The following is a 10,293-nucleotide window of genomic DNA, read 5'->3' as shown; positions in this document are numbered from 1 at the left end:
GGGGGGGGGGTCGTGTCGCCCTTTTGAATGCTCTGCGACTTGCCCTTTATCCACTTGGAGACGAGGCCTCCGTTGCGGAGGAAGCTGAGCACGGCGCGGCGCGGTGCGGTATGGCATTGAGGGATCGCGCATCGGCGTCGAGTCGCCGTAGAGTGGACTGTACCCCCGGGCTGGTCCTGGTAAGTACATTAGGTGATGCTGAGCAAATCCGACGATGGGCGACCGCGATAAATGTGCGCGGCCGAATGGGTGCGTGTCTGCGTGTGGCTGCGGGCCTGCGCCAAGCCCGCGGCCCTTCTCGACTCGCGCTGGAACAACTGGGGTGGGATCAGGGGACATATTGGGGGGGCACTGGTCGGCAGAGTCAGGATGTTGGTGATAGTCAGTTTCGGGCACAGTGGCGCCCCAGAAGCTGCGCGGACCTAGAGACGGGAGGGGTCTGGAACGTCGCATGGCAGGAGAACGCCATTGGACGGACGATCATCGCAAGCACTGCGTCACACACCGAGTCGCTGAGGCCGCACGGGGTGAGGAGGATTGGGCCAGACGGCTGGACGATCCACGCACTCGTGCATCATCGCGAGCGTGGGTCAAGCAATGGTACGGATTGGGCGGACAACTGGGCCGGCCGACTGATCTGTGGAGAGAATGAATGAAAGGCCAGATTGGAGCGCCAGCCTGAGACATGGGGCACGCGTGATCAGTACAGGGCGCAGCAGGCGTTCGTCCAGGGCAGCAAGGTTGCACGCCGCCAGGAATGTGCAAGTTGACTCGAGCAGGGAAAGGGTGGCGCGCCTTGTTCCCCGTTATAAGCAATGGGTGCCGCAACAGCGTTCAGGCCGGGAGCTCTCGGCGCCATATGTCCGACTTCTTCAAGTTGATCTCATATCGCAACATCCGCCGTGCTCGAGGGAAGAAGATGCGAACCGAGAGCCGGGTAAAGGCCGGACGCCTTCGTGCGACCCTCACGCGCGCGGTGGACGCCGGAATGAACGTCGAACCGCGCTGCAGACGTGGAGGTGGAGTCCATCTTGCGAGAAATATATCCCCTCGCGTGGCGGGCAACGTGGCTGAGGTGGGGTGGGCGGGGCAGGTGCAGGTGCAGTATACCCGTACGGGGCGTGCGTGGAAGAGCACCCGGCCCCGCGAACGCTCGGTGCAATGGCAGTCGTCCACCCCACTCCTGGAACAGAGTTGAGCGACGCGGCTGAGCAGATAGAGTTCCCCCGGCCCGCGCCCGATGTCCCGTCGGAGCGCATAGACACTGAGATCCACCCGTCGGCGCGCGCATCGAGAGCCAACCCCGCGCACGCTGCGAGTGGCCCCTTCTCGGGCTACCCTATCATTCGGCCTGTGCAGAGCGCACACGGCGGGAGTCAGCGCGACCGCAACCTGTGCAGACGAAGACGAAGAGGGCCACGAACCTCCGAACGCCCCGCCACTGTGTCTTTGCTGGCCGCGCGCCGTCTTGTCGAGTGTGGTGGGCTGACCGCGGACGGCCTGATTAAAGCGTTCGATGGCGAGATCCTGCAGGCCCGTCTCGTCTCGGGCGCCGTCTCCCCGCAGATGCACATGCAGCCTCCATGTGACGCCGGCCGGTTCTGCGGAATGGAAGGGAAAGGGTGTCTCATTAAGGACCCCTCGGGCATCTGGACCCTGGCAGAGTCCGTTTGGAGCCGTCGTCAAGGAGGACCGACGGTGTGATCCTGCTGCACAAGTCAGGGTCACTTGACTCGACGAGCGGACACGGCGAGGACGGAGCTGAAAACGGGGAGAAAGAGGGCTGATAACTGCCAGCAGCGCGCAGAGACGGCGCGTCGGGGGCCCACACGCCGAAACCTCGGTAGGGTCAGAGACGAGCTAACGGGAGAGGTCGCGAGCGGCGTGCTCGGGCATGTCGTTCGCAGCCAGAAGAGAACGCAGCAGCGTCCAACTCGGCGCCCCAGATGGATGTGCGCGATCCCGGCTCCAGGAACAGCAGCATGTGCTATGAGCCTGCGACTCGCACGCGCCTCCTCGGTGCGACGCCATCCGGACTGAGCACAACGGGACAGCCTCATCGAGAGCACACACACAGCCATGCGCGTCGTCGAGTCGCTCGCTCGCGGATTACAGCGAGCTCGGGGTGCGCACGACCGTACGGCCGTGCAAGAGCGCAGACGATGGCTTAAAGCACCTTGCAGCTCATGGCATCACGTGCGCACACAGGGCCGCCGCCCGCACAAGGCGACTCTGTCCCCGCAGCGCGGGTCGCTGCCCGCGAAGTCGATGCTCGGCGTGCGCTCCCACAGTCCCGCACAGAAGCTGACGTCAAATTCGCATTCGCAGCCGTCGTCCAGATCGTATCACGTAAAACACACAAAAAAATACTGCAGATAGACACACATCGATGGGATCGCGCGTGAGATATCGGACATAGAGGGGAAGACGCGGCGCGACGCACCATAGCGGTTCCAGGGCTCGACGCTGGTGTACATAATGGGGGATATTCGATGGAAGGGAGAAGAGACAGAGTCATCGTGGCGAATCGTACAACCGGGGTGCCACCGAACAGAGCATCCACGTAGAAGATGGGAGACAGATAACGAGACTGGCCCGGACCCCTTGGGGAGCGGGCATGTGGTGTTACAACAACAACAACAACAGCAGCAACAATAACAACAACAACAACAACAACAACAAAATAACTTTGGTGGGGCGACGCGAGCGCAGAGAGTTGAGTCTCCAACGCCGCTCCCAGAGCAGTGTGCCCGTCGCAGAGTTGAATCTTCCGAGGCGAACGTAGCGTCTAGAGGCGAAATAACGGGGGAACACGTCCTGCAAAATGAGTCATAATCCGCGGAAAAAACCGACCTTCCATCTGGACGCTGGACGTAAGCCGCCGCGGTCAGTCGTAGTAAAGCCCGTGGCCCTGACGGCAGTCCAAGTCCTGCAGGCCCTGCGCATAGTACTGCAAACCTTGCCAGTCCGTCGGGTCGCTCCAATGGCACGAATACGTCGCTGGGGCGGCGACCGCCACGCCCGTGCCAGGCCACTCTGCGAACGCGGCAGCGGCAGCGGCGGCCTCAAATGCATCGCGCATGACAACTGCATCCGCCGGGGGCACAATCAGCGGGGGAACGAGCGACGTCGAGTCCCCGGCCCAGCCCTTCAGCGATGAGTACGATGACCGGAAGAGATCGCTCGGCACGCCCTGTGCTGCGATCCTCGTGAGGTCGGCCAGGTCTGCGCAGCAGTCGCCGTCGTCGAGCGCGAGGGGAACGGCGGGCGGGGGCGAGTGCGCCGGGCTGGGGAAGCCCTCTGTGTCTGGGACGAACGCGGGAAGCGGAGGGCTCCAGCAGTCCGCCGATACGGTGCTGGGACCAAAACCCTGTGCCGGGAGAATGTGCAGGGCGGACGTCAGCTGCGCACGGGCGGGAAAGCCTGTGTCAAACAACTCAACGGTAGGCTGGTGCCACTGCTCGGTGCTGCCACCGAAGGACACAAAGTCTCTGGGGCTGCAGAATCCCGGAAGCGAGGGATGCGTGCTGGGCACGTTGTCCCCAGCATCCACACGTGGTGTATCCTCGTGTCTGCGGGGAGGCGAGAGAAGGCTGCCTGCAAAGAGCGACGCGGCTGCGAACGGGGCGGTGGTGTCGACAGAGTACCGACGTCCGGCGGAGATGTATGCGCTCGAATCATCGAAATAGGCGATGCTGTTGCGCGTGTGCGATGCGGGGGCAGACGAGGAGCGCTTGAACATGGCAGTCAAGGGCACGTTGAAGCGGGCGTCGCTGACGCGTCCGGGAGCCCTGGCCGGGGTGCCGCCCCCATCAACAGGCTTGTGTGGGAGAAGAGAGTCACTCTCCGTGGGCTTCGGCGGGCCAACCTCGACAGTAGGCTCAGTCTGGGCGGCCCGCGACCCAACATTCGCGTCCTGGAGCTCTCCGGGGGTTGGAGTAGCCGCCTCCGGAGGAACGCTGCCCTCTTCTTTGACCTGACTGGCCTCCTTCGCGACGCTATCGTATTCCTTGACGGCGGCCTCGAGGTCCGAGCCCGTCTTGCCCTCGACGAGGAGAGCAGCGATCCTGGCGCACCTTTTTTCGCGACTGCGCACCTCCTTCTCTGCCTCGCCTCTCCCCTTCCTATTGGCACGCCGCTTGGGCCCGTCTTTGACCTTTGCGAGCGCGTTTGCGCTGGGTCTGAACCGCCAGTCTGGGTACTTCTTGCGGTGCTCGGCCTGGGCGACAATCGCCCGTGCCTCCCAGACCTCTCTCTCCTCCCTCGGGAGGGACTTCCAGTATTTACCTGAATATAAAACACATCAGACAGCAGCGTGCTGGCTGTGCGGCGGCAACATACCGATGATCTTTGAGAGAGCGCTGTGATTCCCCTCGATCTTGCCCGGGATATGCTGTGCGCGGATGAAGGAGGACCTGAACAGGATAAATGCGTTCGGCGGGCGGGGAATGTACGACGCATCACGTTTCTTCGCGTGCGAGACACGGGTGGCCCCGAGGGCTGGGGATGCGGGCGGCGAGGAGACGAGTAGGTCGGCGGCGCCGTCGGTGGGCAGTTCGTACGCGGTAGGGTCGGAGCTGAACGAGATGGGGTTCATGTCTGTCGCAAACGTGATCGTCATGGCGGGGGCGTCGACGAGGGGGGGCATGCCGTCTGCGCCCCATGGTGGTCGATACCAAGTGAGCACAGCGCGCCAAATGTGGTAAGCGGCTCACATACCGTCGTCGTCGGGCCCTTCGCTGAACACACTGTTGATGAACGGCTCGGTCATGGTTCGGGCGCGATGGATGGTAATGGTAAGTTGAAAGAGGAGGAGGAGGAGGAGGAGAAGGAGAAAGAGAAAGAGAAAGAGAGGGAAGCAAGGCGTCTGGGGCAGACGGACCTTGAAGCGCCGATGCTGCAGATGTGCTCTGCCTTATTCTCTTCTAGGCAGGTTTGTTCTGAAATCAGCTTTCGAGTCGGGATCTTTTCTCAGGTTCACTTCCTCCGCTCGGGCCTCGCCCGCAATTTGGCTTTTTGCCTGCGCTGGGCGGCGAGTCATTCGTCATCCTCGCCCAAGGAGACGCGCGACGTTGGCAACGCCCACGACGCCTGCGACTCGGCGACGGCGCAGCACGAAGCGAACAACACCCGTTCCTGCCATATGTTTCACGGACCATGGGGTCACCAGCTCATGTCGACGAGAGATGATGATTTCTTTCCCCCCTCGGACAGCGGCCCAGAGGCTGTGCGCGCAGGGCGCGACGGCATGGACAAGGAGCGATATGGCATCTCTACCGTTCATGTCCGCAAATGGCTTTCGCCGGATGCACCACCACCGCCTTGTGGAGTCGTCTGACCGAGTTCCGTCCAAGCGAGGAACAATCCGCCCCGGCGACACATCTCATCACGTCGCCTCCTGGCTGGCTTTATCTTGCAGGCGGTGCTCGATGGAGGAGGAGTCTGCTTCACGTTGCTGAACGCGCGAGGCGGAGGAAAAGTGAGTCCCCGAACACCGCATTGCCATGAGGCCTACCCCCAGTGAGAGCTGTAAGAGCAGGCCGGCGCCATGCAAGGCATGGAGGCTGCAGACTCATCAACATCATTCTGAGCGCCGAGGAAAGCCAAAAGTTGTTACAAACCTTGTTCAAATCAGCCCATCAAGACTGGTATACTAAGGCTGGACACGGAACACGATCAGACCATTGTTCGCGGAGGTATGCGAAGGTTCCGAGCATCCAACACTGCCATCCCATGCGTTCATCTTTTTGGAAGCCATGGATGGTCCTTGCGATGCCAGTGCACTCACTACCGCAGCCAGCTGATTCCAACACTGATTCACTCCGTCGAACCGCTCGTGGAGCTTGCTGCACGCTGCATTGCGTCTGCAGCTTTGCCGCAACGAGCAGCCTGCAAGCGAATTCCGGCCCGTGCACACAGCAGGCGCTGGTCGCGATACGGTACACCCTTCCGACTTTGTTTGATCAGTCCTGTTTTTATTATTATTATTATTTTTCCTACGCGCCTGTCCAGAATAACACAACGGCAAAGCACACGACGATTCGCAGTGGTCATCCGAGTGAGTCATGTCCCGCCTCGTGGTCGTGCAGAATGCGTCATACGCACCGCCCGCTGGTCTGTCTGAGCAGCTGCCCGTCCTCAATCTCCCGCTGGCCGCGACAGCTGTCTCTCCAATCTTACGACACCTGGCTCCTTCATGCGGCGACGTTGCTCGTGTCGGTCCGGCCTACTGTGCCTGCCCCCAGTCTGCGGAATCCTCCCTCGCCTGCTCTCTCCTTCTTCCGCCGCCGTCCGAGGGCACTCCGTAAGCCGCAAGTACGCGCCGTCCTTCGCCATTTCCTGATTCCCGCCCAGGGTACGCGCCCCACGGAAGCCATCTGCTCGCTGTCGTAGCGCTCTTCCCCGTCTGCAGCCGCCTGGCATCTACCCGCAGACACGGATGGCATGGTGGCGGAAGCACTGCTCGTCTCCGAGCCCGCCGTAGAAGCTAGATACCATGGCTTCGTTCGTGCGCTCGCCCCTTCCCGGATGGTCCCCATCGCGCGCGTGACAAGTCTCGTCACCCGCCGTTCCCACCCTTTCTGTGTGTTGCGCATGGACATCGCCCCCGTAATGCCTTGCGTGGTCCGCCTCCCTGGTTTACCGCGTCCTCGGGGCATCATCTCACACGTCAGCACCTGCCCGCGAACGCGGGCGTCTGCGTCTGCCTGGCGCCAGCGGCACGACAAATTCGGGGACTCAGTTCAGCTGCAGCGCCTGTGGCGTCGTCGCCGGGCGAGGCGACTCTCCCTCGCCGTCCGTCTCTGCTCTGCGCGCCGCATCTGCAAATGTGTGCAGACGCCCAGCGGAGTTGCGGACCGAGATGCCGCGGTCATGTGCTGCAAAGCGTCACGCGGCTGGACGCCCGATATGCGAGTTGCCTGCGAGCGCTGCCAACTCGTCCTGGGCCCGCCCGTCGTGTTCCTCTTTGACTTTGACGTCCGTCGCCCACCTGCCGAGCGCCACGGACGACGCGGGGCGCGTGCCGTGCGCAGGTGATGCCCTCGTGTCCCCCACCACCAGGCGCCGTTGCACGCTGACCCTCGGTGCATTACGGAGGCGAGCACACGACGCTGAGAAGGCTGACACCGCGCAACTGCTCCCGCCACTACCACTAGCCCCCGCCCAGCTGTCCGCTGCCAATCTCTGGAGATCCGGCGCCGCGCTGGATCTCGGGCTATCACCAGGCATGACCGCTGCACGCCCGGTCCGAATAGCACACCTGTGCTTTTTCTGTGGATTTAGTTCCGTGTTTTGTTTTTTTTTTGTTTTTTTTTGACGCGGAATGATGGGTATCTAGACCGCCGCGCCCAGGCCTGCACGAATGCAGGATGGGGCGCACCTGAATCTGCGGTCCAGAACGCGCGAGAATGCACCCCCGCTTCGCGTCCGCCGGCTACTATACCGTCCTTGCGAATCTCGGGCCCCTCTTTCCGTCTGCGCTGACAAGGCCAGCTGCTTTGGGAACCCCGCGCGGGCCAATCGCGGTGCGGGGTATGTCATCCGGGGCCAGCGCGAGGTCAGCTGCTCCGAGATGTGCCGTGCGCGTCATGGGAAGCCACATGTGGAAGAGAACGCTCGGAGACGAAGTATAATCCTACATCGGAGAGAGACGACGCGAGCTAAATATGCACCGAAATAGACGAAGCCGCGCCGCGCCACACACACCACACTACACCACACCACACCACACCACACCACACCACGCCACGCTACGCTACGGCCGCGTCCTCGACGGCGGTTATGGAGCACCCATGAAGAGCATGAAGCCGTCCCCGTCCGGCGCGGGCTCCAGCCCCCGGAAGAACACGCGGTCGCCGAGGTAGTCGATGCGGCGGAGGCCGTCGTCGTCGCCGGGGATGCGCCCCGCGACCATGCTGCGCACGCGCGCCCAGTACGCGCGGAACACCTGCGGGCGGCGGTCGAGCGCGAGCGCGTCGACCTCCTCGCGCGTCATGCGCTCCTCAAAGTTGGCGATGCACGCGTTGAGCACGTCGCGCACGAGCACGGGCAGCGCGGGGTGGTGCGGCATGACCGTGATCGGCCACGGGAACACGGGGAAGGTGTCGTCCGCGAGCGCGGTGATGCGCACGCTCGCGACGGGCGGGTGCGTCGCGGGCTGCGAGCCGTTGGGCCCGTCGGAGTAGAACGGGATGCGCAGCGGCTCCTCGCCCGGCGCGAGCGGCGGCAGCTCCCCGAGGTAGACGAGGCACTGGTGCACGCGCAGGTCGAACAGGATCGGCGGCCGCCCGGTCGCGCGGTGGCGCAGGAACGGGTTCAGCTGCAGCTCGGCTGGCGGGACGTGGTGGACGGGCTGCCGGGGCGTGTCCCAGAGGGCGGGCCGCGGCGGCAGGGAGGGGTGCTCGATGCGCGGGACCCAGTTCTCCGGCCGCGGACTGCCATGCTCGTCCGTGAGGCTGCGGAAGACGGCCTCGACCTCTCTGCGAGTGAGATCCCTGGGGACGGATGGCGGTGCTTGAGCGGGGTCGCGGATTGCGGTGAGCCCAGGGCGGGAGAGAGGATGAGAGAGGGGGCCCACGTACTAGCGTTTCGTACGATCACGCCGTTGACGGACGGCCGCGCCCAGTATCCATACGCTCGCCACTCTGCTGGAGTGACCTGGTGCCTGCCGCCGCACAGAGCCGGCCAGTCGCATGTGTCCTGTGGCGAGTCCCTCTCCCTGCGTCTTCCGCCTAGAGGGGACCATGGGCGTTACATCAGCGGGGTCAAGTGGCTGGAGACAATGCGACAGTGCACAGACCGAACAAACTCTGCCGGAACGAGGAGAGCCACGATCGGAACGATCGCCGCCGCTTGAACGGGTCGTCGTCCCCGTGCCGCTTTCTCTTCTCGTACGAGCTCGAGCTCTGCGCAGAAGGGATGACCGGCTCCTCTTTCGACTCGGCGGACGGCAGCGGGAAGGGGTCCACATTCGGCGAGGGAACCCACCGGCGGCCAGTGTCGACTCGGTGCGCAAGATCTGATACATTCTCCGGCCAGGTTGCAAACTGCGGCCCTAGCATGTCGAGGCGCCTCTGATGGACGTTATGGCCCGAGTCGCGAGCGGTGGGTGCGGATGCGGATGCGGGTGCGGGTGCGGGGGGAGGAGATCAAGGACTACGCAAGCCACTCGCGCACGAGGAGGGGTGCCTCGAGGCCCGTGTGCAGTCTCCCGCCGGAAATCAGCCTCAATCAGTGGCATCCACTCGCAGTGGGAACGGGGAGACCTCCCTGCGTGCCGCAGACCGCCGGCATCCGGTGCCAGAAGAGGCAGCTGTTGTGCACATGTTGGTCGATGTGGGCGCCCTTGATTGCGCTCAACGATTCAGGAGACATGGCCGCTGCAGATTGGCGAATTTGAGCATAGGAACCCGGAGCAGGGCCAGCCAAGCCACTCCGACTCGCAAAAATGCCCGGGGACGCGGGCGCTTGCTCTGGGTCCGCAAAGTCGAGGCGAACGGATACACGTGGATATGACGCGCCTGTGGCGTGACAATTCACTAGTGTATTGATTGGGAAGCGGCCGACATATATATCTGAACGTTGATTACCGACGAGCTATACGATAGAACGAGTGACCTGCGTATTATCCATCATGAAGCACCCGTATAGACTAGCACGATCCGATTATTCTGCCAGTGTAGGCATATTAGAGTAGACATTACCGGCACACCCCAGAATTGCGCGTTGCATGATCTTGACGAGAGTAGCCGGACAGCACTAAGTTTTGCACTCGTCGTCCGCTGTGTGTTCCAGCTCTTCCTCCTCCTCCTCCTCCTCCTTGGCCCCTCTCTTCTCCTTCAGCCATTCCTTCAGGACACATTCCCCGTCGCCCTTGGCCCCTTTTGCGCCTTTGCACCCCTTGCATCTCCGCCCGTGTCCCACCATCAAGACATGGAGGCCGTATTTGAGGTCGTCCGGTATCCGCAGGTCCAGGTGCGCCTGGGCCGTGATCCTATCTGCCCTGCTCGGCACCCAGCCCAGGAGCTTCGACAGCCGGAAGACATGGGTGTCCACCGGAAACGACGAGCGGCCCAGAGAGAACAGCAGCACGCACGACGCCGTCTTCGGCCCGACGCCATCGTACGACACGAGCTCCCTCATCGCCTCCTCGTCCGACGCGCCCCCCGCCTCCGTCTTCCCCTCCCCGTCGCCCCGGCTGCCGCCCGCGAGGTGCTGCAGCGAGTACGCCCCGTGCCGCGCATACACCTCCCGCAGGATCTTCTGTATCACCGCCGCCTTCCTGTTCGCGAG

The 10,293-nt window shown here is 63.2% G+C and overlaps 5 protein-coding genes across 5 annotated transcripts; 3 read left to right on the top strand and 2 right to left on the bottom strand.

Moving 5' to 3' along the window:
- Positions 1-859: 859 nt before the first annotated feature.
- Positions 860-1,704, top strand: FIBRA_06568 (uncharacterized protein; the record flags this gene model as incomplete). Its single annotated transcript, XM_012328285.1, has 2 exons — positions 860-1,112; positions 1,169-1,704. 2 exons carry the CDS (start codon positions 860-862, stop codon positions 1,702-1,704), a joined length of 789 nt encoding a protein of 262 aa, XP_012183675.1.
- A 1,183-nt stretch (positions 1,705-2,887) lies between these two features.
- On the bottom strand, positions 2,888-4,621 carry FIBRA_06567 (uncharacterized protein; the record flags this gene model as incomplete). Its single annotated transcript, XM_012328284.1, has 2 exons — positions 2,888-4,287; positions 4,342-4,621. 2 exons carry the CDS (start codon positions 4,619-4,621, stop codon positions 2,888-2,890), a joined length of 1,680 nt encoding a protein of 559 aa, XP_012183674.1.
- Positions 4,622-4,783: 162 nt separating this feature from the next.
- FIBRA_06566 (uncharacterized protein) lies at positions 4,784-5,338 on the top strand (the record flags this gene model as incomplete). The annotated part of the gene is made up of 1 exon (XM_012328283.1): positions 4,784-5,338. The coding sequence occupies one exon, from the start codon at positions 4,784-4,786 to the stop codon at positions 5,336-5,338; it is 555 nt and encodes a 184-aa protein (XP_012183673.1).
- A 727-nt stretch (positions 5,339-6,065) lies between these two features.
- On the top strand, positions 6,066-6,484 carry FIBRA_06565 (uncharacterized protein; the record flags this gene model as incomplete). The annotated part of the gene is made up of 2 exons (XM_012328282.1): positions 6,066-6,304; positions 6,355-6,484. The coding sequence occupies 2 exons, from the start codon at positions 6,066-6,068 to the stop codon at positions 6,482-6,484; spliced, it is 369 nt and encodes a 122-aa protein (XP_012183672.1).
- Positions 6,485-7,780: 1,296 nt separating this feature from the next.
- FIBRA_06564 (uncharacterized protein) lies at positions 7,781-9,062 on the bottom strand (the record flags this gene model as incomplete). The annotated part of the gene is made up of 3 exons (XM_012328281.1): positions 7,781-8,514; positions 8,583-8,732; positions 8,801-9,062. The coding sequence occupies 3 exons, from the start codon at positions 9,060-9,062 to the stop codon at positions 7,781-7,783; spliced, it is 1,146 nt and encodes a 381-aa protein (XP_012183671.1).
- Between the last annotated feature and the right edge of the window lie 1,231 nt (positions 9,063-10,293).

This window comes from Fibroporia radiculosa (assembly GCF_000313525.1).
Source record: "Fibroporia radiculosa TFFH 294 genomic supercontigs, scaffold7981, whole genome shotgun sequence".
Classification (NCBI taxonomy): domain Eukaryota; kingdom Fungi; phylum Basidiomycota; class Agaricomycetes; order Polyporales; family Fibroporiaceae; genus Fibroporia; species Fibroporia radiculosa.
Note: the sequence above shows the minus strand (reverse complement) of the source record. Positions and strands in the feature narration are given on the sequence as shown.